At 41.5% G+C, this 26079-nt stretch overlaps 1 protein-coding gene across 2 annotated transcripts in view; it reads left to right on the top strand.

The window, feature by feature from the left end:
* The first annotated feature begins 272 nt into the window (after positions 1 to 272).
* gnal (guanine nucleotide binding protein (G protein), alpha activating activity polypeptide, olfactory type) overlaps positions 273 to 26079 on the top strand; it is a 72407-nt gene continuing 46600 nt past the window's right edge. The window contains exons 1-4 of one of the 2 annotated variants that reach the window (XM_064941509.1): positions 273 to 1080; positions 19948 to 20020; positions 21172 to 21226; positions 21377 to 21496. In XM_064941509.1, coding sequence (XP_064797581.1) covers positions 639 to 1080; positions 19948 to 20020; positions 21172 to 21226; positions 21377 to 21496 — 690 coding nt within the window. In that variant the 5' untranslated portion in view covers positions 273 to 638. Of the gene's footprint in view, positions 1081 to 19225; positions 19718 to 19947; positions 20021 to 21171; positions 21227 to 21376; positions 21497 to 26079 lie in introns of those variants that run through there. The other variant, XM_064941510.1, reaches the window with a different exon arrangement.

Genomic DNA, 26079 nt, shown 5'->3' with positions numbered 1-26079 from the left:
TGTATATATTCTGTTTTATTATAAATTACCTATTATTTCGATATATAATAAGATCATATGGGCTCATACAAATAACAAGTAATAAATCATATCTCTTGATAAAGAGTTACCAAAATATTTAGGTTAGGCTATTGTAGGAGAGAATTTGAAAACAATTCTAACAACTGAGCTTTTACTTTGTCCTGGCACACGAATAGTTAAAGTCCATGACTACACCAGTAGTGAATTTAACGCTGACGCCTCACACAATGAGGGGGATGCACATACTACTGGCGCCCCTAGAGAGTATTATAATTCGAGAGCCAGTCCTGGGCGCACACTACCTTGCGTATTTTTTGGGTTGTACTTTAGATTTATTTACGGTAAGGTGGACCAGCGGTGGCCACTGTCACAATCAGGTTATCCACCAACTACAGGCTGGCATTGACAGACGGGACAAAATGCAAAATGGCTCACATGGTGGCAAGTCCAGGACCGTGATTAGATCACCTCTGCAGTTTGAATTCAACAAGCATCCCAGGACAGGGGAAATGCCACAATGAGTATAGGCGAGCAGGTAGGCCTACCATCTCTCGAGGAATTTTGCGCTTTTCACTTGAAAATTTCCCTTCCATTTTACTAACGGAACAAACCCCACAATGGGACTGTGCTACAGCCTGCGTCTTAGTCTTGAGGAATCCAGTGACACCGAGAAACCGGCGGACTGCTCTGTATCGTTACGCTCCAAGGACCTTGACCACGAGGATACAGAGGCATATAATGACATGACACTGCTCCGTGGTTGTTGGTGTCGCAGCGGGGGCCCTAGCAAAGGCAAGCCGAATGCACGAGATGCCGGTAGAGGGGACACGACTAAAGGCGTGCCCATACAGAATGGGGACAATGTTGGAGCTGACCGCAGCCAGCGGCAACATTTGCTGCAGAAGAAGCTCAGCAAACAGAAACAGAAAACCTTGGACAAAAAGTTATCGGAGGAGAAGGAGGTCAAAAAACAGGCGAAGAAAGTCAGTAAACATATTGACCGAACTCTGAAGGAGCAGAAACGGGAATACGAGCAGACGCATCGTCTGCTTTTACTCGGTAGGTGTGTGAGATAGATGGCTGGGGCTAATACATTGACCAGCCCAGGCTATGTTACCCTTCTACAAACCAATGATATGTATGTCAGGTCATGAATAGGCTATAGGCTAACGTATTGAATCTATACACTAGCTTTATCAAAATAAATACATTAAATGGAATAAACTATGTCCACCAGGTTCGAGAACCCCTCAACCTTGTATTCCCACGCTATGAAAATAAACGGCCAGTGTAATTATCCCTCTACTGCGCACATTTTTTTTTCTGGGAAAATAAATATTCCATCCTATTTTAATTTGATGTATCAAAAATAATAAAATACTTTTAACCCCCACACCCATAATTAGTTTTGTTGCCTCAGGGCAATGATGTGCCATAAGGGTACTAAAAAACAAAGAACATCTTGATATTTTAATATATAAATTCAAATTGGGAATAAACTAGTATTTCACTTCCTCTCAATCCTGATTCTGGGGCCCATTCTTCCTTGCTGCCACTGTAGTCAAGCTCTCTGTTCTTACTATCAGAGGATATGAGCCTCCTAACTGCCTGATTAGGGTCCTATCAACTATATAATGTCCCGGTGTCCACTGCCTGTAAATGTCAGTGGATATGTTGGCAAAAACATTGACCAAGGCCATAATTTTACATCAAATTGCTTTCAAATGGTATTTCATCGAGCATGATATTTCCCTGAAATGTAGCCTAACTGCACAATGTTGCTCTGAATATATATGTATGTGTGTGTGTGTGTGTGTGTGTGTGTGTGTGTTCAAAACCTATCAAATATGCTTCTTTAGAGGTTACTACACAACTTGACAATAGAAAATGTGTACTTCTCTATTTAAACATGTAAAATAATGAAATGTGTTGTACCCTTCACTCACACCATGCACTAACATTGCTCTGCTTTCCCTGAAAGAAGGTTCCTGCCCCAATTGATACATCATATCAACTTCTGCACCTCATTGGATTGTTTACAGACATGTCATCACATATTGTCATGTATAGGATTGTTTTAATATGGTGGGCGGGTGAGGGGGAAAAAGGGTTTTCTGTTGCCTGAGGGCGATGATGTGCAGTAGAAGGCTAATGCACGGCATACCTCCAACACACGTCATGGTGGTCCCTGAGGCCTATGGTCTAGTTCTCCTCTACCAATTAATTCAGCTGTAATATTTCATATATATTTGCATTAATGAATGGACATTTTTCATTAGGCCTGACAATATAGCCTACCAGTGATTAATACAGTCACAGGAGTATGGACAGTAATGCATTGATAACAGAATATTAAGTTGGCTACTGGTTCTCATTCCAGGTTGAAGCATTATACGTGCAAAATGTCCTTGAAAATGCACTTGGACTATAGGACAACAGATAAGCGATGGATTAATCATTATAGCACAATGCCATACAAGACACAGAAGATTTTAAAGGGACACTTCACCCTAAACCTTCAAATGATATTTTCAGTTAAATATGCTAACATATGTATTCCACATTTTGTTGTGTTACAGCCTGAATTCAAAATGGATTAAATATATTGTTTTCTCTCACCCATCTACACATAGTGCCTCATAATGACAAAGTTAAAACATGTTTTGAGACATTTTTGCAAATGTATTAAATTAAATACAGATATCTAATTTACATAATTATTCAAACCCCTGTGGCAATACTTTGTAGAAGGACCTTTGGCAGCGATTACAGCTTTGAGTCATCTTGGGTATGTCTATCAGCTTTGCACGTCTGGATTTGGGGATTTTCTCTTATTCTTCCTTGGAGATTTTCTCAAGCTCTGTTAAGTTAGATGGCGAGCAGTTGTGAACAGCAATCTTCAAGTCTTTCTACAGATTTTCAATGGGATTCAAGTCTGGGCTTTGGCTGAGCCACTCATGGGCTTTCACATTCTTGTTCTGAAGCCATTCCAGCATCTATTTGACTGTATGCTTGGGGTCATTGTCCTGTTTGAATGTAAATCTTCACCCCCGTCTAAGGTTGTTTGTTCCCATCAAGGAATTGTGTGTATCATGCGCCATTCATTGTTCCTTCTATCTTCACCAGTCTCCCAGTCCCTGCCACTGAAAAGTATCTCCATGCTTCACGGTATGGATGGTGTTAGACAGGTGATGAGCTGTGTCTGGTTTTCTCCAGACAATGCTTTGCATTCATGCAAAGGGGCAACATTTTTGTCTCGTCATAAGGCAAAAGAGGATGTGGTCTAATCTCAAAATCTTTCAAGTGCCTTTTTGCAAACTCAAGGTGTGCTCTCGTGCCTTTTTTCTAAAGGAGTGGCTTCCGTTTGGCCACTGTCCCATGAAGTCCAGATTGGTTTAGTGCTATAGAGACTTGTCCTTCTGGTAGATTCTCCCATCTCAGCCAAGGAACTCTGTAGTTTTGCCAGAGAGGTCATTGGGTTCTTGGTCACCTCCCTGACCAAGGTTCTTCTTGCCCAGTTGCTCAGTTTGATCGGCTCATCCATCTTCCCATCAATTTTAACCATCTTCCCTGTCCCTGCTGAAGAAAAGCAGGCCCAAACCATGATGCTGCCACCACCATGTTTGACAGTGGGTATGGTGTGTTCAGGGTGATGAGCTGTGTTGCTTTTACGCCAAACATAACGTTTTGCATTGCTGCCAAAAAATTCAATTTTGGTTTCATCTGACCAGAGCACCTTCTTCCACATGTTTGGTGTGTCTCCCAGGTGGCTTGTGGCAAACTTTAAACAGCACTTTTTATGGATATCTTTAAGAAATGGCTTTCTTCTTGCCACTCTTCCATAAAGGCCAGATTTGTGCAATATATGACTGATTGTTGTCTTATGGACAGAGTCTCCCACCTCAGCTGTAGATCTCTGCAGTTCATCCAGAGTGATCATGGGCCTCTTGGCTGCATCTCTGATCAGTCTTCTCCTTGTATGAGCTGAAAGTTTAGAGGGACGGCCAGGTCTTGGTAGATTTGCAGTGGTCTGATACTCCTTCCATTTCAATATTATCGCTTGCACAGTGCTCCTTGGGATGTTTAAAGCTTGGGAAATATTTTTGTATCCAAATCCGGCTTTAAACTTCTTCACAACAGTATCTCGGACCTGCCTGGTGTGTTCCTTGTTCTTCATGATGCTCTCTGCGCTTTTAACGGACCTCTGAGGCTATCACAGTGCAGGTGCATTTATACGGAGATTGATTACACACAGGTGGATTGTATTTATCATCATTAGTCATTTAGGTCAACATTGGATCATTCAGAGATCCTCACTGAACTTCTGGAGAGAGTTTGCTGCACTGAAAGTAAAGGGGCTGAATAATTTTGATTGTTAAAAAAGTTTGAAATATCCAATAAATGTCGTTCCACTTCATGATTGTGTCCCACTTGTTGTTGATTCTTCTCAAAAAAATACATTTTTATATCTTTATGTTTGAAGCCTGAAATGTGGCAAAAGGTCGCAAAGTTCAAGGGGGCCGAATACTTTCGCAAGGCACTGTATAAAGCCCTTTTTTCTTCTTTTTTTTTTTACATCAGCCGATGTCACAAAGTGCTGTACAGAAAACCAGCCTTAAACCCCAATCAGCTGGCAATGCAGATGAACCTTATGTAGACAGGTGTGTTTCTTTCTGAATCGTCTCCAAAGAATTGAATTGGCCACAGGTTGATTCCAATCAAGTTGTAGTGACATCTCAAGGATGATCAAAGGAAATTGGATGCACATGTGTGAATAATGTAAATGAGATATTTCTGTATTTCATTTTCAATAAATGTGCTAAGATGTCTAAAAATCAGCTTTCACTTTGCCTTCAGAAAGTATTCATACCCCTTGACTTATACCACATTGTGTTGCAGCCTGAATCTAAAATGGATTACATTGAGATGTTTTGTCAATGGCCTATGCACAATACCCCATAATGTCAAAGTGAAATAGTTTTTCGCCATTAAAAAAAATGTAAATAATAAAAGTTTTTTAAAAAGTTGAAATTTCTTGTCAATAAGTATTCAAGCCCTTTGTTATGGTAATCCTAAATAAGTTCAGGAGTCAAAATTAGCATACATTGCATGGGTTTTGACCCCACACATAGAATTAAGGTCCCTTGGTCGAGCAGTGAATTTCAAACACACAGACCAGGGAGGTTTTCCAATGCCTCACAAAGAAGGGCACCTATTGGTAGATGGGTAAAAAGCAGACATTGAATATCCCTTTGAGCATGGTGAAGTAATTAATTACAATGTGGATGGTGTATTAAAAAACCCAGTCATGACAAAGATATAGGCATCCTTCCTATCTCAGTTGCCAGAGAGGAAGGAAACCGCTTAGCGATTTCACCATGGAGGTCAATGGTGACTTTAAAACAGTTACAGAGTTTAACGGCTGTGATAGGAGAAAACTGAGGATGGATCAACAACATTGTAGTTACTCCACAATACAAACCTAAATTATAGAGTGAGAAGAAGGAAACCTGTACAGATACAAAATATCCCTGGCCTCCCAAAGGGCACTGTGGTCTAAGGCACTGCATCGCTGTGTTGCAGCGTCACTACAGCCGGTGGTTCGATCCTCTACTTGACTAATCGCGCTCTAGCGGCTCTTTGTGGCGGGTCGGGCGTCACAACCTGCTGACTTCGGTCGTCAGTTGTACAGCGTTTCCTCTCATTGGTGTTGCTGGCTTCCGGGTTAGGGGAGGGTTTGGTCAGGGGCGGGCTTTACTTGGCTCATCGCCCTCTAGCGACCCCTTGTGGCAGGCCGTGCACCTGCAAGCTGACTTCGGTCATCAGTTGACACTGGTGCTGCTGGCTACCGGGTTTAAGCGAGCGTGGTTAAGCGGGTCATGTTTCGGGGGACGCATGACTCTACCTTCGCCTCTCCTGAGCCCGTTGGGGAGTTGAAGCGACGAGACAAGATAATAATCACGAAATTGGAAAAAAATACAAATAAAATAAATAGTAATATTCCAAAACATTCTTCCTGTTTGCAAAAAGGAACTAAAGTAAAACTACAAAACATGTGACAAAGCAATTGTTCCTGGAGAGATACCGAGCTGTGAGGGGAACGGCACCGCAGTACCTCCAGGCTCTGATCAGGCCCTACACCCAAACAAGGGCACTGCGTTCATCCACCTCTGGCCTGCTCGCCTCCCTACCACTGAGGAAGTACAGTTCCCGCTCAGCCCAGTCAAAACTGTTCGCTGCTCTGGCCCCCCAATGGTGGAACAAACTCCCTCACGACGCCAGGACAGCGGAGTCAATCACCACCTTCCGGAGACACCTGAAACCCCACCTCTTTAAGGAATACCTAGGATAGGATAAAGTAATCCTTCTCACCCCCCCTTAAATGATTTAGATGCACTATTGTAAAGTGGCTGTTCCACTGGATGTCATAAGGTGAATTCACCAATTTGTAAGTCGCTCTGGATAAGAGCGTCTGCCAAATGACTTAAATGTAAATGTAAATGTCATTATGGGGTATTGTGTGTGTGTGTGTGTAGCTGGATTAGAAAAACAAAAATGTTAACCATTTTGAATTTAGGCTGAACACAACAAAATGTGGAATAAGTCAACAGGTATGAATACTTTCTGAAAGCATTACATGCTATCCTGAAGTTGTGGCTCACAGGCGTGAAGCACACCAATGGCAATATGCAGTCACTAGTCATTCGTTAGTGACAGTTATAACCTACCTCAAATCCCAATTCATCATGAAACCTCTGATATAACATGAGGTCTAACCATGTCATAATGACAGCTCTTAGGTTACCTAGCCTGGCCCCAGATCTGTTTGTGATCTCTTGCCTTAGCGGGACAATTATCATATAGCTGTTGCAAGACTGTGGTAACAGATCTGGAACCAGGCTGTGTGTAACCGTCACAGTGGTAGTATCTCAGCATTCCAAGAACTAGCTTATCAAAGACCAAGAAGCACACATCAAGAGCTGCTTAACTAGCCATAGCAGTAGGCTAGTGCATGTGACCTGCTAGTGTCCTGGAACATGGCAATCGGTCAGTCAGTTCCCCTTATGACCTCAGATGGAGTCTGGATTTTAAATTAGGGTAGCAATCTGTATTTACTGTTTTTGAATAAAAAATTAATTGATAGCTGGCAGTGAATATCAGAAAATACATTGCTGACTAATAAACTACCATGGGCTATTGAGAAATGACCTATACCATGATACTATATATCTGAAGCTTAGTTGGCAGTGCATGGTGCTTGTTATGTCCAGGGTTGTGGGTTTAATTTGGGGTGGCAGGGTAGCCTACTGGTTAGAGTAACCGGAAGGTTGCAAGTTCAAATCCCCGAGGTGACAAGATACAACTGAACAGGCAGGCACTGTTCCTAGGCTGTCATTGAAAATAAGAATTGGTTCTTAACTCAATTGCCTAGTTAAATAAAAAAATCCTTGGACCATGTATGCTGTACGTTGCTTTGGATAAAAGCATCTGCTAAATGGTTTATATTATTATATACGGTATATATTATACAGGAACGTGGCTTCCATCTGGCCATAAAGGCCTGATTTAGTGGAGTGACTTTTTCCACACAGACAGTTCCTTGGACTTCATGGTATAGTTTCTGTTCTGAAATCAATCACATTTTTCCACATTTTACAGCCTTACAGCAGCAGGGTAGCCTAGTGGTTAGAGCGTTGGACTAGTAACTTAAAGGTTGCAAGTTCAAATCCCCCAGCTGACAAGGTACAAATCTGTTGTTCTGCCCCTGAACAGGCAGTTAACCCACTGTTCCTAGGCAGTCATTGAAAATAAGAATTTGTTCTTAATTAACTGACTTGCCTAGTTAAATAAAGAAAAAAAATCTAAAATGGATTAAAACATTTTTGGGACACACCAGTCTACACACAATACCCCATAATGACAAAGCGAAAACAGGTTTTAGAAATGTTTCCAGATTTATTATAAATAAACAGAAACACCTTATTTACATAAGTATTCAGACCCTTTGCTATGAGACTCAAAATTGAGCTCCGGTGCATCCTTGAGATGTTTCTACAACTTAATTGGAGTCCAGCTGTGGTAAATGCAATTGATTGGACATGATTTGGAAAGGCACGCACCTGTCAATATAAGGTCCCACATTTGACAATGCATGTCAGAGCAAAAACCGAGCCATGAGGACGAAGGAATTGTCCGTAGAGCTCCGAGACAGGATTGTGTTGTGGCACAGATCTGGGGAAGGGTAAAAACATTTTTTTGCAGCAATGAAGGTCCCCAAGAACACAATGGCATCCATAATTCTTAAATGGAAGCAGTTTGGAACCACCAAGACTCTTCCTAGAGCTGGCCGCCCGGCCAAACTGTGCTACCGGGGGAGAAGATCCTTGGTCAGTTAGGTGACCAAGAACCTGATGGTCACTCTGACAGAGCTCCAGAGTTCATAATGGAGAGATGGTTGTCCTTCTAGAAGTTTCTCCCATCTCTGGAGCACTCCACCAATCAGGCCTTTATGGTAGCATGGCCAGATGGAAGCCACTCCTCAGTAAAAGGCCCATGACAGCCCGGTTGGAGTTTGCCAAAAGGCACCTAAAGACTCAGATCATGAGAAACAAGATTCTCTGGTTTGATGAAACCAAGATTGAAATCTTTGGCCTGAATGCCAAGTGTCACATCTGGAGGAAACCTCACACCATCCCTATAATGAAGCATAGTGGTGACATCATTGTGTTGTGGGGATGTTTTTCAGCAGCAGGGACTGAGAGACTCGTCAGGATCGAGGGAAAGATGAACAGAGTAAAGTACAGAGAGATCCTTGATGAAAACCTGCTCCAGAGCACTCAGGACCTCAGACTGGGGTGAATGTTCACCTTCCAATAGGACAACGACTAAGCACACAGCCAAGACAATGCAGGAGTGGCTTCGGGACAAGTCTCTGAATGTCCTTGAATGACCCAGCCAGAGCCCAGACTTGAACCCAATCAAACATCTCTGGAGAGATGTGAAAATAGCTGTGCAACGACACCCCCCATCCAACCTGACAGAGCTTGAGAGGATCTGCAGAGAAGAATGGGAGAAACTCCCCAAATACAGGTGTGCCAAGCTTGTATCATACCCAACAAGACTCGAGGCTGTAATCGCTGCCAAAGGTGTTTCAACAAAGTACTGCGCAAAGGGTCTGAATGCTTATGTAAATGTAATATTTAATTTTTTAATACATTTGCAAAAATGTCTAAACCTTTTTTTGCTTTGTCATTATGAGGTATTGTGTTTAGATTGATGAGGAAAAAAACAAGTTAATACATTTTAGACATGCTGTAACGTAACAAAATGTAGAAAAAGTCAAGGGGTGAGTACATTCCGTGTGTGTGTGTGTGTGTGTGTGTGTGTGTGTGTGTGTGTGTGTGTGTGTGTTATTTAAAAATAAAAAATATATATATATTTTTTTAATTTTTTTTTTTATATATATTGTAGGTCATTTTGTTATACAGTGCAGGCTGTAGCATTTTATTGCTGAGACTATAAGGACACTAGAAATGACACCTGCTTTTTATGCAGAATGGAAGTCGAAGGAAGTTGACATAACTTCAGCTGGGTTTATATGACTGGCGCCTAGCAACCATGGGTGTCAGGACGTTAGCATATGGAATTTAACGTTGAGAGTGGTCGGAGGTCTTGTGTTGCTCAATTGGCAGAGCATGGCACTTGCAACACCAAGGTTGTGGGTTCGATTCCCATGGGGGACCAGTACAAATTTAAATGTATCCTCTCACTACTGTTAGTTGCTCTAGATACCTGACCCTTTCCACATTACTGAGCTAACCCAAACAGAGTTGTACTGCACTAGCCTGGTTACTCATCCACCATATTGCTGGAACTGTGGTGAGAAGGGAAATGTGAAAAGAAAATATCAGATTTGTGGTTTGTCTCGTAATAGTTAGAAAATGGTACATACATGATACCTGTTGGTACTCATATCTCTTGGTTGCCTGTGTGCATCTAAACCAATTTCTCACCCCACATGTACTTTCAGGTGGGGGAACAAGGCCACAAATGCAGCCTCTAGGAAAACTGACTGAAATGTTTAACACTTCATTTTATCCTTTATTTGAACAGCTAGCAATTTTATCCTATGTGGGTAAGTGACATTAACAGTTAGTGTATGTTACACATTATCTCCCACTCTCTCTCTGTCTTTCTCTCACACGCACACATCGCCCTGTCCCCATTCTACTACTCTGAAAAACTCTATGATTGTGTATTTAGTTATTACAGATGTAGGATCTTAATTTGATCACTACTTTGTTGCTGAGATTGCAGGAAGTGCAAATTAGTGTAGTGTATTAGAGGTTTAAAAATCCTTCTAAAGTTAGTCATTTCCACTTTTAAATGTCAGACTTGATTTTGCCATAGTGAAACATTTATCAAACCCTACAAAAATGTCCATAAATTATAATCCACATAATAATTTACAATTCCCGTTGCTGCAGGATTATTTTCCTGCTGTAGCAAACTGGCTCAAATTAAGATCCAACATATGTACCCTTCACTGCATACAGTACACTTGTCCTGGCGGGTATGGATCAAAGTTTTACAAATATTGCTACTTTACCTTGCTACTGCTAGCATACTTTACTGCTGGCATGCAGGTCTGTCTGTAACCAAATAAGGTCTGAAATTATTATGATTAGCCCTATTCTTTCCTTGACTAAGAACTCCAAACTCTCATTTTGTAATGCACGTGTCATTCTTATGATATTATGTTTATTGAGAGTGGGGTCCATCCTTGTGTCATGATGCCATATATAAACTCAAGTGGGAATAGTCCAAAGTCTGTGCTATTTTTGCTGCCGGCCCATCCCATAAACCCTTCCCCACCTTGCTTTCTCAGTCTCATGACCTGAACATAGCAGCCACGTTTTCAGCTATTGTAATCTTTCATATCTGGGATGACCAATGGCCAATGATAAGAGATTGAGGGGAAAGGCTTGGCCTCAGAGCGCCATAGTGCATGTTCATTGATCATTCATACAATTTTCCTTTGTTATTAATATGGAGTTTGAGTTCAAGTGTGGTGTGTGTATGGTGGAAGATGTTTGTGAGGAAACAAAGGGAAGAGTAAATGCGTCTGAGTGCAGTTTAACATGTCTGTGCAGTTTAACATGTCTGTGCAGTGTAACACGTCTCTGTGCAGTGTAACACGCCTCTGTGCAGTGTAACACGCCTCTGTGCAGTGTAACACGCCTCTGTGCAGGGTAACACGCCTCTGTGCAGGGTAACACGTCTCTGTGCAGTGTAACATGTCTCTGTGCAGGGTAACACGCCTCTGTGCAGGGTAACACGCCTCTGTGCAGGGTAACACGTCTCTGTGCTTTGTAACACGTCTCTGTGCAGTGTAACACGCCTCTGTGCAGGGTAACACGTCTCTGTGCAGGGTAACACGTCTCTGTGCTTTGTAACACGTCTCTGTGCTTTGTAACACGTCTCTGTGCTTTGTAACACGTCTCTGTGCAGTGTAACACGTCTCTGTGCAGTGTAACACGTCTCTGTGCAGTGTAACACGTCTCTGTGCAGTGTAACACGTCTCTGTGCAGGGTAACACGTCTCTGTGCAGGGTAACACGTCTCTGTGCAGGGTAACACGTCTCTGTGCAGGGTAACACGTATGTGTGCAGGGTAACACGTATGTGTGCAGGGTAACACGTATGTGTGCTGTGTAACACGTCTCTGTGCAGTGTAACACGTCTCTGTGCAGTGTAACACGTCTCTGTGCAGGGTAACACGTCTCTGTGCAGGGTAACACGTCTCTGTGCAGGGTAACACGTCTCTGTGCAGGGTAACACGTCTCTGTGCAGGGTAACACGTCTCTGTGCAGGGTAACACGTCTCTGTGCAGGGTAACACGTCTCTGTGCAGGGTAACACGTCTCTGTGCAGGGTAACACGTCTCTGTGCAGGGTAACACGTATGTGTGCTTTAAGTATGTGTGCTTTAACACGTCTGTGTGCTTTAACACGTCTGTGTGCTTTGTAACACGTCTGTGTGCTTTAACACGTCTGTGTGCTTTGTAACACGTCTGTGTGCTTTGTAACACGTCTGTGTGCTGTGTAACACGTCTATCTGCATGCATGTGTTTTTCTGCACGCTAAGGGGCAGGTTGGCTCTGTTATCATTCCATATCAGAGCTGCAGAGAGAGACGCTCTCTGGGGGAGCTATTTTTAGCCCAGATGGAATCTGGGTTACGGAATTTCAAGATATGGAACAGAGATGCTCTCAAGCAGGTTCAGGTTCCATCCAAATATGCAAATGTTCGGAGATCAGTTGGGAAAGATCCTATCCCCTCAAGTAGCTGTGATTTACCTGAATGGATATAGCAGCCATCTTTTGAAAAAGTAACATCAAAGTCATATACATTCAACCTTCTAAGTGAGAAAGTAATCAACAATTGAGAGCTCTTAACAACACCACATTGTCAGGGCTAGGCTAGCTAATGAGTTCCGTGTTTCCCGGCGTCACTTAATTGCAATATTCATTCAGGATAGTTCTGAGCTAAGAACCTGCCATGTGAAAAGGCAAAATATGTCTCCAAACAGTTTTATCTATTGTTCATGCCTTCTCTGTTTGTTTGGTAATAGGAAAAATAGCACTGTCATTTTATTTACATTTTTATCGGCATGTACTGCCGGTCTGGTCATTGGGACAAAAGCCTCCTTCTCACTGCTGACTTCTTCTAACATCCTTTAATGTTCTTTGACGTCAACATCCCTAATCAGTTTTCACCCTCAGTCACTAGACCAGTAGACCTGACCTGGGATCCGAAAATGTTATAAGAACATTTAGTCAGCTATTTAGGCTAATTATCAAGGCTGACGGACATGCACACAGTTAAATGTTATTCTCTGTCTATATATTGAAACGTCTGCTGGTTACATTTAAGTGGAAATCTAAGTCACAAGGGTTACATATAGCTGTCCCTTACAGAAAAACATGTTTTCACATTTTTATTTAGAACAATTCACATGTTTATACATGTAGCTTCATGTTATCACATTTTGCTTTACATGTTGTCACATTGTGATCACATGAAAGTGTGTTTTTGGAACACTTCACATGTGTTCACGTGACATTCATGTGTTCCGTAAGGGGTGCTTATGTCAACTGACTTTACTCGTGACAAAAAATAGTACCGAGGTAAGCAAATTGGCTATCATTAAACCTTGGGATTAGTTCTGTTTGCAAGCTGACAGCAATCCAGCAGACAGATATATTTATGAAATCTGTTACATAATTACTATGTCAGTGATATGTAGCCCTTCCTATGAAGGGTTCAAGTTAAGGTGACTTAATTATGGTTGGATGTTTTTGTAAAGTTATGTCTTCCCTGGAAATGGTTTCACTTTCTCTGTCCTGTGCTGCTCTTGTCAGACAGACAGTGGTGGTGAACCTACCATCCAACCCACCAACCAGCAGCTATGACCTCATCTTGACCTCATCAGACCTCTCTTACACCTCCCGTTCTCTGGGGAGAAAATGTGCATCCTGTTTTTTTTTTACTCTCGCTTTCTAAATCGGGCCCCACGTCCTACGGAAACTAGCCCGGGGCTGTCCAGCGGGGTTGAAAGTTCACCCCGAACCAAAACAAATCAAAAGATCACGCACCAGGAATGTGTGACAAAGGACAGTATTATCCCAAATTCACTCATTTGGCCACCAGCCTGCTGACAGACTGCCCTACTATAAAAAGGGAATGATTGTCTTAGATGCACTCTCAACTCAGTTGACCGCAAGCAGTTGCTTTTGCAAGTTTATCTGGTCAATACTAACCTGCAGATCTCCTCGGTCATGTTCAGTAGGGCACACCATAGCAAAGCGTTTTGAAAACCGAAAACAAAAATTACTGTTTGTTATTGGACAAGTCCAGGTAGTCCCTTGTCAAGCCGTTTTATTCCATTTAGTGCCTAATGAACATGACCCTGCACTGGGCCTTTAGGAATGGCATGTTATGACTACGGAGAGCTTTTAGAAAGCTAGCTACCATTCCAGGTATCCTCTTAATCTCTAACCTTCTCTGTGTACTCACTGGAAAGAGAAACTAGAATACCAGTTTTCCAGCCTAAGGTATGACCTGAGCTATATACTAACTTATCATACACAAGCTATTTTTATCCAGGCAACAGGGTACAAGGAGGAAGGGTGAAAGTCATACAGTCATAGCTTTCTAGTAAAGGATGCATGTATTCTTGACCATTCCTTTGTTGTACATGCATATTGTCGTCAAGCACGCACGCACACGCACACACTGAAGTGTATAGTATTAATCTAAACCACAAGAGGGAGACAAAAGGCAATGTAAGACGATAGTCAATGGGCTGCTCTACGTTGACACTATAGAGAGAATTAGATAAGATGATGGTGATCATTTCTAGTGACTTTAAAAATATGTTTGTTACTTACAGTGCCTTGCGAAAGTATTCGGCCCCCTTGAACTTTGCGACCTTTTGCCACATTTCAGGCTTCAAATATAAAGATATAAAACTGTATTTTTTGTGAAGAATCAACAACAAGTGGGACACAATCATGAAGTGGAACGACATTTATTGGATATTTCACACTTTTTTAACAAATCAAAAACTGAAAAATTGGGCGTGCAAAATTATTCAGCCCCTTTACTTTCAGTGCAGCAAACTCTCTCCAGAAGTTCAGTGAGGATCTCTGAATGATCCAATGTTGACCTAAATGACTAATGATGATAAATACAATCCACCTGTGTGTAATCAAGTCTCCGTATAAATGCACCTGCACTGTGATAGTCTCAGAGGTCCGTTAAAAGCGCAGAGAGCATCATGAAGAACAATGAACACACCAGGCAGGTCCGAGATACTGTTGTGAAGAAGTTTAAAGCTGGATTTGGATAGAAAAAGATTCCCAAGCTTTAAACATCCCAAGGAGCACTGTGCAAGCGATAATATTGAAATGGAAGGAGTATCAGACCACTGCAAATCTACCAAGACCTGGCCGTCCCTCTAAACTTTCAGCTCATACAAGGAGAAGACTGATCAGAGATGCAGCCAAGAGGCCCATGATCACTCTGGATGAACTGTAGAGATCTACAGCTGAGGTGGGAGACTCTGTCCATAGGACAACAATCAGTCGTATATTGCACAAATCTGGCCTTTATGGAAGAGTGGCAAGAAGAACGCCATTTCTTAAAGATATCCATAAAAAGTGTTGTTTAAAGTTTGCCACAAGCCACCTGGGAGACACACCAAACATGTGGAAGAAGGTGCTCTGGTCAGATGAAACCAAAATTGAACTTTTTGGCAACAATGCAAAACGTTATGTTTGGCGTAAAAGCAACACAGCCCGTAACCCTGAACACACCATCTCCACTGTCAAACATGCTGGTGGCAGCATCATGGTTTGGGCCTGCTTTTCTTCAGCAGGGACAGGGAAGATGGTTAAAATTGATGGGAAGATGGATGGAGCCAAATACAGGACCATTCTGGAAGAACCTGATGGAGTCTGCAAAAGACCTGAGACTGGGACGGAGATTTGTCTTCCAACAAGACAATGATCCAAAACATAAAGCAAAATCTACAATGGAATGGTTCAAAAATAAACATATCCAGGTGTTAGAATGGCCAAGTCAAAGTCCAGACCTGAATCCAATTGAGAATCTGTGGAAAGAACTGAAAACTGCTGTTCACAAATGCTCTCCATCCAACCTCACTGAGCTCGAGCTGTTTTGCAAGGAGGAATGGGAAAAAATGTCAGTCTCTCGATGTGCAAAACTGATAGAGACATACCCCAAGCGACTGACAGCTGTAATCGCAGCAAAAGGTGGCGCTACAAAGTATTAACTTAAGGGGGCTGAATAATTTTGCACGCCCAATTTTTCAGTTTTTGATTTGTTAAAAAAGTTTGAAATATCCAATAAATGTCGTTCCACTTCATGATTGTGTCCCACTTGTTGTTGATTCTTCACAAAAAAATACAGTTTTATATCTTTATGTTTGAAGCCTGAAATGTGGCAAAAGGTCGCAAAGTTCAAGGGGGCCGAATACTTTCGCAAGGCACTGTAACTCCTGCCAGGGAAAGAACTTTGGCTCTGTAGTTCACATAGTTGTGACTGGCCTGATGCAAACCGGTGACAAAAACCAAAACAAGTGAAAGCAAAGATTGTCTTAACTCCCCATGGCATTGTAGGGAGACATACAGTAAATTACTCATTTCTGAATAGTAGAGTGGTAGGTTAGCCTCGTACGAACCATCCTGATCTTGTGAGTTTACATTCTGTAACAGAGCGTAAGCTCATGAGATCAGGATGGTTTGAACGAGGCTAGAGGTAGGTAGAGCCGACACTCTCAACCAACACACAACATTAACAGTTAGTAAGCTCCGCGGGCTAAATTTGCATCCAGAGGAGCCACACACTGGCCAACTCGACCTATAACATCACATTTGCATCTTGTTTTCATATTTTTTTTTGTACTGGAAAATCTTTCCATTGTTCTGGAGGCTGCTAATGTTCTAAACAGTGACACATCACGACAGATAACCATCACATATGGCCCCTCAGTTGCCAGTTTGCCTCACACTACTTTTGATATGTCTGATTTATTTTTCTAATGATTTGAAATCAATCGTTCAATTGATGTAATTAATTCTAGTCCTTCTAAGTCTGGTTTGCCACTGAAATGGTCAAACACATCTACCTCACTTACTTTAGATCACAAAGTACTACTTTAGTCATTGTATCTGTCATCTTTGAATTAGTTGACTACATCTTATTGGGGTTTGAAAGGACTTCATTAATGATTCATTTTCCCAACAATGCTTTACTTTGAGGATGGCTTTTATTGGTTGTCAGGGCATGTTCATCCACACTAACCTTAAAATGACCCAGACACCACCTCCATCCTATCATATTGGGAGATTGTCTTTGTCTCTCGCTCACTACATGGATATACTCTCCACTGTTGCTGGGAGCACTGCCCAGCTGTGCTGCTAGAACATGGATGCTGATATGCAAACACATGAACTCGTTTGCATATATTCCATTGCATTTGCATTGTGACTTTTTTTTCTCAAAGCTCGAGGTGATGTTATATTCACACCTTTGGATTCTCTACTAAACTCAGCAAAAAAAGAAACGTCCCTTTTTTAGGACCCTGTCTTTCAAAGATAATTTGTAAAAATCCAAATAACTTCACAGATCTTCATTGTTAATGTTTTAAACACTGTTTCCCATGCTTGTTCAATGAACCATAAACAATTAATGAACATGCACATGTGGAACGGTCATTAAGACACTAACAGCTTACAGACAGTATGCAATTAAGGTCACAGTTATGAACACTTAGGACACTAAAGAGGCCTTTCTACTGACTCTGAAAAACACCAAAAGAAAGATGCCCAGGGGCCATGTTCATCTGCGTGAATGTGCCATAGGCATGATGCAAGGAGGCATGAAGACTACAGATGTGGCCAGGGCAATAAATTGCAATGTCCGTACTGTGAGACACCTAAGACAGCGCTACATGGAGACATTACGAACAGCTGATCGTCCTCGCAGTGGCAGGCCATGGGTAACAACATCTGCACAGGATCGGTACATCCGAACATCACACCTGCGGGACAGGTACAGGATGGCAACAACAACTGCCTGAGTTACACCAGGAATGCACAATCCCTCCATCAGTGCTCAGACTGTCCGCGATCGGCTGAGAGAGGCTGGACTGGGGGCTTGTAGGCCTGTTGTAAGGCAGGTCCTAACCAGACATCACCGGCAACAGCGTCGCCTAGGGGCACAAACCCACCGGCGCTGGACCACAGGACTGGCAAAAAGTGCTCTTCACTAACGAGTCGCGGTTTTGTCTCACCAGGGGTGATGGTCAGATTTGTGTTTATCGTCGAAGGAATGAGTGTTACACAGAGGCCTGTAATCTGGAGCGGGATCGATTTGGAGGTGGAGGGTCCGTCATGGTCTGGGGTGGTGTGTCACAGCATCATTGTTGTCATTGCAGGTAATCCCAACCCTGTGCGTTACAGGGAAGACATCCACTTCTTGCAGGCTCATCCTGACATGACCTGACATGACCCTCCAGCATGACAATGCCACCAGCCAGACTGCTCGTTCTGTGTGTGATTTCCTGCAAGACAGGTATGTCAGTGTACTGCCAAGGCCAGTGAAGAGCATGGATCTCAATCCCATTGAGCACGTCTGGGACCTGTTGGATCGGAGGGTGAGGGCTAGGGCCATTCTCTCCAGAAATGTCAGGGAACTTGCAGGTGCGTTTGTGGAAGAGTGGGGTAACATCTCACAGCAAGAACTGGCAAATCTGGTGCAGTACAGGAGGAGGAGATGCACTGCAGTACTTAATGCAGCTGATGGCCACACCAGTTACTGACTGTTACTTTTGATTTGGACCCCCCCTTGTTCAGAGACACATGATTCCATTTCTGTTTGTCACATGTCTGTGGAACTTGTTCAGTTCATGTCTCAGTTGTTGAACCTTATGTTCATATTTACACATGTTAAGTTTGCTGAAAATAAAAGTAGTTGACAATGAGAGGACGTTTATTTTTTTGCTGAGTTTATTATTATAGTGTGTCATTTTGTATTGCTACAGATGAAAGAGAACCTACTAGGCTATAGAGTAGCCCTATGTCAAGTTAATAGGCTACTTCAGAGAAATTTGAATAGCAGCAAACTACTTGTTTCATTATCTTTTGTATCGAGTTTAACAGTGTTATTATTTGGTTTTGTAATATGATCCATATGGTTTGTGTGATTATACGCTGGTGCGCGGCCCTGATTGTCTACGGTCGCGCTCTCTGGTTAACCTCCATTTACCGGTGTTTGCAAGCACCTGTGAAATGATTTACGCGCGCAATGTGGATTGGGAAATGATTTGTGTAGGAAACGTGATCAAACATATACCCGTTTTTGGAAACAATTGTACTATATTATTCACCAATTATTTTACACTGAACAGCATATTGAAACGAAACTTTTCGGCGCACATTTTATTAGAAAACGCAGCCTATCTTTTTGTGTTTGTTGTACATGTGAAATTAAGAAATGTTGTTTTAAACTGGGTATTCAAACAGTGGTAAGGTGGCGCGCGCTCTGTGAGGTGTTTCTCTTTCGGTGCAGTGTGACTTCCTGGTGCTACAGAGAGAGGCAGTGCTGAGTTAAAGGGACCGAAACACAAACAGAATTTTAGACCGGAAAAATAGAGAGTGGGAAGCAGGAGAGAGAGAGAAGAGCAGTTGGCTGGCTTCCAGATTCAGCCCCGCTCCACTCTTTGCATATTTATGAAGTCAATGTATCTTTTTGTTCTATTTATGATGCACATATTTATTAGAATCGACTGAATCCACTGGGTTGGGTTTGACAAGGGGTTAAAACGAAATTGTAACGGGGAAGATTTTTTTCTGAGCGACGGAGAAGTGGCGCACGGATTTTTCGCCCTATTTCTTCTCCTTTTATATTGAAAGTAGGAATTGCATTAGCTGTTATTTTATACTTTATTTTTACGAGAAGAGCTCAGCGGAAGATGGGGTGTTTGGGCAACAGCAAGACTGAAGATCAACGCATCGATGAAAAGGCACAAAGAGAAGCGAATAAAAAAATCGAGAAACAATTACAAAAGGAAAGACAAGCATATAAAGCCACACATCGACTGCTTTTATTGGGTAAGGTCCAGAAGGTGGATATGATAACGGATAGGTATCATGTATGTTTTCAGATTCGCCCCCAGCCCACATATGTTGACAGGTCTCGCAGGCGAGCGCTGACTGAATCGTCAGATGGATTGTACAATTGGCATGGATTTTAGACACCAGCATATGCGGCACCCAAGTACATTCTTATATTTTAGCGATGGCTCCATTTCCTTATGCTTCATCTGTGTTTTATTTCGAAGGGGCCGGAGAGTCTGGGAAAAGTACGATTGTCAAGCAGATGCGGATTCTGCACGTCAATGGCTTTAATGCGGAGTAAGTACCCGTTATTTCATTTATTTTTAATTATTTACGTGCAAAATTGGACGTATTCCTGTTCTATTTTGATAGTGTTGAGTATTAAAATATATTTTCTTGTTGTCATTTTGATTTGTTTGATGTAGGATAAGAAATAGACCGAGGGTTGGGTAGACGTTTCTTTGCTCTGTAGCACTGCAGTGTCCATCGGGCCCAATGGTTTAACAACAGCATGGCAACAAGCCTGCTATGTCCAACTGATTTCAAATAGCTGTCACAGTGATAAAGACGACATAGTAGCAGATTTAGACCTACTTGTGGTCGAGATTATGTGTCAAAACACTGACAGATATATGTTACGCTGTATTTACAGTTGCTATTGCATTATAATGTGGACCCAACAAACAAACAAAATCTCAACTGAATTCATGTGTTTAAAAAAAAAACTGTTCTGCGCGAGTAATGTGTGCAGTGGTATTTTAAAACGATGTATCTTTATATGCATGTGTCAATGTATCCCACTGGGCACAGGCGTCAATACAAGGTCTATTCCACGTTGGCTCAACGTAATTTCATTGAAATGACGTGGGAACAATGTTGATTCAACCAGTGTGTGTGCCCAGTGGGATCTTTCTATGGTTTATGATATCCTACTATATTCAATCTAGACTTGGTTACATTGTAGTTTGATTTGGTTACATTGTGCACTGTAATATATGCTTCTGTATAGACTGTAGTGTACTGAATACGTTTTTTAGGAAATGAATGAATGATACCAATCCTAAACTGTCCTCAATATTTATATCTTTAATAATACATTTGATATTATTTGAGGAAATGGACCAAGTAAATATAGGCTACCTTTAGTTCTAAATGAGACGCATCTCGTTGAATATTGTTGTAGCATAGGCTAGCCTAATGTAATAGCTTAAAAAGTAAACTTTCAAATAACATTTTAGCACAATACATCCTTACTGTTAATTTACAAATAGTGAGTATTACTAAATAGGCTATTTAGACCTATGATGGTTTGCATTAGTGGTGATATGAGACAACCTTTCCTTTCTGTGGTGCAGCATAAATATTCATTTAATCAATGCAATTATAATTTTTAAGGTATTTAATTCATGTTTAACATACCCATTTATATATGTTGTTTCCCCATCCAGAGAAAAGAAACAGAAAGTCCTGGATATTCGGAAAAATGTGAAGGATGCCATTGTGGTAAGTTGATGATGTGCTGAGATTTGTATGATAGAATATGGTCACACCCTATGAGATTGTTTCCTGCAATCCCATTTTACTGATTAGACTGGCTTATCCCACATTTATCCAGCTTAATGTCTAATGTTTTTGGTTTTATCTGCTTTTTAGACGGTAGTTTCGGCGATGAGCACGTTAATACCCCCAGTTCCAATAGGCAACCCATCGAACGAGTCCAGAATTGACTACATCAAAAGTATAGCACCTCTCTCGGACTTCGACTACACAGAGGTAAGGGCGACTGACCGAACACTGTCATTAATGCTTTATAGTCTTTGAAGCTGATTTCTGTCTTTGTCACTCTACAGCCTGTTAGTTATGCCCTGAGAAGCAACTTTAAGGCATTGATCAGGCCTGCTATTGATAGACTATCCAACTGATTGAATTTACTCATTCAGTGGACACTCTAATACAAACGTTTTCTAAGTTTATTTATAGTCAAGTTGTTCAATGTGGAGTCTAAATGCTGATGCCAAATATATGGTCACCATGAAAAAGCGGTTATGTAGGCCTATACTCCAAGAGCAGTCTTCTAAATTAGCCACATTCACTAGTGTCCTTTTTTAAAGCTGTAATCAGACTAGTTTAGTAGGCCTGGTGGATGGACATTTTTGCCAATGGGGAGGAGTCATTTGCTTCAGACAATCAACCACAGCACTATTTGCAATTACTTCCTTGAGGAAACAACGAGAAGCGAGTTATTCAAGTTTGTTCAGAGAAGTGTTCAGATCCTACTCACAAAGGATCAGATTCCAGTCAAAACCACAAACTTCTGAGCCATAAGCTACATGATTTGGTCATTTATAAATGTATGAACCATTGCCGGGTTTAATCATTTAAAAAAAGTTGTAAATGCTTTACTAAATTGTGTAATGTGTATGACTACCTGAGCTCTGCAACAGGTTCTGCAAATGCCCAGTAGTAGGCTACGGTGGACACCTTGGATGTTTTCTTTACTTTGGATTTGAATGAAAGGGCCTGATGTGGGCAAATAGATGACATCACTCCTGGTGTTTGCTTTCAATGATATCTCCCAGCTATGAATTGAATTGTTGTATGAAGTTAACAGTACTTTGTATGAGTACCCAAGAAAATAGATAGACCTGTATTTGACTCCCTGGAAATATATGATCTTTTAGAAATGTGTAATTTTAGAAGATGCTGTTATCCAGAGCGATGAGGGGTTATGTACATTACTCAAGGCCACATGGAGGGGGTAAAAATCACCTTGTCAGCTCTGGGATTCAAACCAGCAACCTATCAGTTACTGGTCCAATATTCTTAACCACAAGGCTACCTGCCGCCTTATACACAGTATATACCCTATAACGTAGGGCCCAGGGGTTTTGTTTGATCATGTCACATGACCTTGAGCTTACCCTTATCTTTAAAGCTTTTTCATCGAACTGTTCACTATTGCTTTCATTAAAAAAATATGTCGCTCTGGATAAGAGCATCTGCTAAATGTAAATGTTATTTTGTGGTAATTCTCATTTCTGGAAAGGCTTGAAATAAATAAAAACGAGTAACATGACATGATTGAACTAAAACAAGAGTTACTATTGGCTGTGATATTTGTTGTTACGTCCTCCCATTGGAATGTCCACAAAATAGGACAGGTCCAAAAGTTTGCTCCAATCAGTAATCTTGTTTTTTCAGACAGTGAGTAAGGGTAGGCTGGCCCAGTGTGCAATCTGGGCACATCTGTTGGACTAGATAAATACTAATCAACTGTTACATGATGAGTCTGCTTCCTAGAAAAAGCTTTTAGTAACCTAATTTGCCTTTTTTGGAGGTGGGGTGAGTTTGGGGGAGCGCATCGTTAGACATTTAAATTAAAGCGTCCCTTCTTCCTCACAAGGAATTGTTTGATGCCTTCTCTGCGTTCACTGGGTCAAGGCAAGGCAGACAAAGCGTTGGTCTGTTGGTGCCGAGGTGTTACGAAAGAATCCAAACAGTAGTTTCTTTTAGTGTTTTAGATTCCCTGTGTTAGTTCTGAGACGTTGCAGACGACATGAAACGGATGACGAGAGTATGGTTCTGCTCCAGGATGTGTTGATGCTGAGTTATCTAATGCTTTTAACTGTGTACTGTACGAGCCCTGATGAAGGCCGTTGTGAATTTGACATTGGCTTGCTAATGATAAGCACTGGTTGTGATTGGCCGACAAACTTGAAATATGGGACTTTCAAAAGTTTATTTGACCCCAAGATGAGGATATTTGTTAAGAGCTTACGTTTCCTCTGTTTAGTGTTTTCTATTTGTTTTTATAACGGGACGTTATAAGAATAGGGGGGCACATAAAGTTTATTGCATTGCGTCTCAAACATGTCCACGTTGTTCAAGTCAGAGATTGAGTTGGATTGGATATTTCAACCGAGTGCTTTTGCTTTGGCGTTCAAAGTAAAGCTGATTAGAACGCCATTTCAGTCCTATTCTCTCATGTTGCCCAGTTGTTGGAGGTGTCGGTCCGTCCGTCTATGTATTTATACTAGTGGAGATGCATACTCTATACTAGTATGTCAAAACATGGACAGTAGAAACAGTAGATGTTTTGGCTGCAAAACACAGGCTTCATTAATTAGGCCTATTATGTAATGGCGCATCGATTTCTCTTAGTAAACATGCTGGCTCGAGGCTGAGACAAAGAGAGGCCCTCCCAGCAACCAAACGACTTAATAATTTCCCTCTAAAGCAGGTCTGTGTTTTATGTCTGGCCTCCCATGTCACATGTACGGCCCTGTTTCTGCTGGGACTCAAAACCTCCTTTGTCTACCACAGCAGAGATTCAAAATGCAATTTTTCCTCAAATCGGATTACATTTTTTTTATAATACATTTCAGCATTGGCCTCTGCTGAAGATTTGATGTGATGTCTTTACTTTCATGCTAGGCTATATAGGCCTTTAGGTAAATCATATCACCCAATTAGCTTTTTAATGTTGCTAAAAAATACTTTAAAAAGAGCAATTGTCCTGTGTTTAAGTTGAGAAATAAATGGGTTTAACCACGTTTTTTCTAATTTAAACCTGAATTAATGAAATTATGCCTTCAACTTCATTCACCATGCCCGCAAGCACGCACTTTCAAAATGGTTCCCTTCAGATTATTAAAACAATAAAATGCAGAGTCTGCATACCATACACTTTAATCTTTACCCACCCGCATTTATTGATAATTGAGAATCACAGTAGTCCATTTTTTCATACTGCAATATGAAACCGCAAATAGACGTGTTTCTTTTTTTTCATAGATTGTTCAGTGATTATTTAGGCAAAAAAATAATATAGCAAAATATATGGCTTGTGTTGCTGTGGCCCTGGCTCAAATTATTATTTTGGCAGCAGGTGACATACACCCTTGGTTAAAACCACTGCTTTAAAGGCCCAATCAACAGTTGAAACAATAATAAAGTGGGTCACCCCACATCTGTTTTGGTAAAAAGCTGAAGGATGGTCCTGGAGAAATGTAATTACTCTCAAATTCATAGATATCATGGATGGTCAGTCCATAGTGCTATCAAACAACATTGGAGTAGAACAATCTTATACCTTGGGTTCTGACCAGGTGCCACAGTTGAACTAAGTTCATGAGGAATTTATAAGTTATATATATATACCCATTGATCCTTGAAGAATATATAATTAATTTATAAGTTTAAAAATGGATGTAGCAACTACAGATTGCCCCTTTTTTAAATAACGCCTCAGCAGTTGAGCATTTGATTGTGGTTACATAATTGAAGAGCATTAATTTTTTTCATCCATTCCAAGATTTCTTGACATGGTGCCAGTAGCGGCTAGACTAGAATAATCGTAGATAGTATTTGGGGCCTGCGACTTGGCTCCAATGCATTCTCGTGTTCAGTTTGCTCTGCTTTTTGCTTTTGCCTGAAGTTGACGTGATACTTCATTATGCAACATCACGACTACACTTTATCTACTTGTCTGTTTATTCTATTTAGGGGAAATATTGATGGCAGATGCAGGTGTTAAGCGAAAACTATCAATGATATAAAACGCACGTTAATATCTCCTGTAAATTGCGGAATCTACCAATGAATACATTTATTTGAGACAACTACAGAATTGTCAATAGAAAACATACGAATGGGCTTTCCCAATATGGTGCGAGTGCGGTACCCGGCCATAGGTATGAAACGGTTAAGGAGACGTAAGCTAAGTACACATTGTCCCGTTTGCTGTCTTTCATGGGCCCCTCCATTAAGAGACCGTAAACTGCACACTGCGTTTATTCAGGCTGTGTCACGAGCCTCCCTAAACCCGAGCCCTGAGGAGTGTCTCCTGCTTCTCTACACACACACAAACAGCTTGATCATATTAGGCCTCCTTTGTTAAGCCATCGGAAGAGGAGAGCGAAGCGCCAGTGGGTTTTTAGATTGTCGGCTGGAGGGACGCTCCAGAGTGTAATGGACGACAGGGTTGGAATGGTGAACGGGATTGATACCATACAGTACGATATGGAGTAAACTGCCTCTCTTTAACCCTACATAGTATACACACAGTATATTGGGCATTGGTCACCACGAACCAGAATAGCTTCAATGCACCTTGGCATAGATTCTACAAGTGTCTGGAAGTCTATTGGAGGGATGCAACACCATTGTTCCACGAGAAACTCCATTATTTGGTGTTTTGTTGATGAGGGTTGAAAACGCTGTCTGAGGCACCACTCCAGAATCTCGCATAAGTATTCAATTAATTGGGTTGAGATCTGGTGACTGAGATGGCATATGGTTTACATCGTATTCGTACTCATCAAACCATTCAGTGACCACTCCTGCCCTGTGAATAG

Source organism: Oncorhynchus masou, chromosome 28, assembly GCF_036934945.1.
Source record: "Oncorhynchus masou masou isolate Uvic2021 chromosome 28, UVic_Omas_1.1, whole genome shotgun sequence".
NCBI classification, from domain to species: Eukaryota; Metazoa; Chordata; class Actinopteri; order Salmoniformes; family Salmonidae; genus Oncorhynchus; species Oncorhynchus masou.
This window is presented reverse-complemented; position numbering and strand designations above follow the sequence as displayed.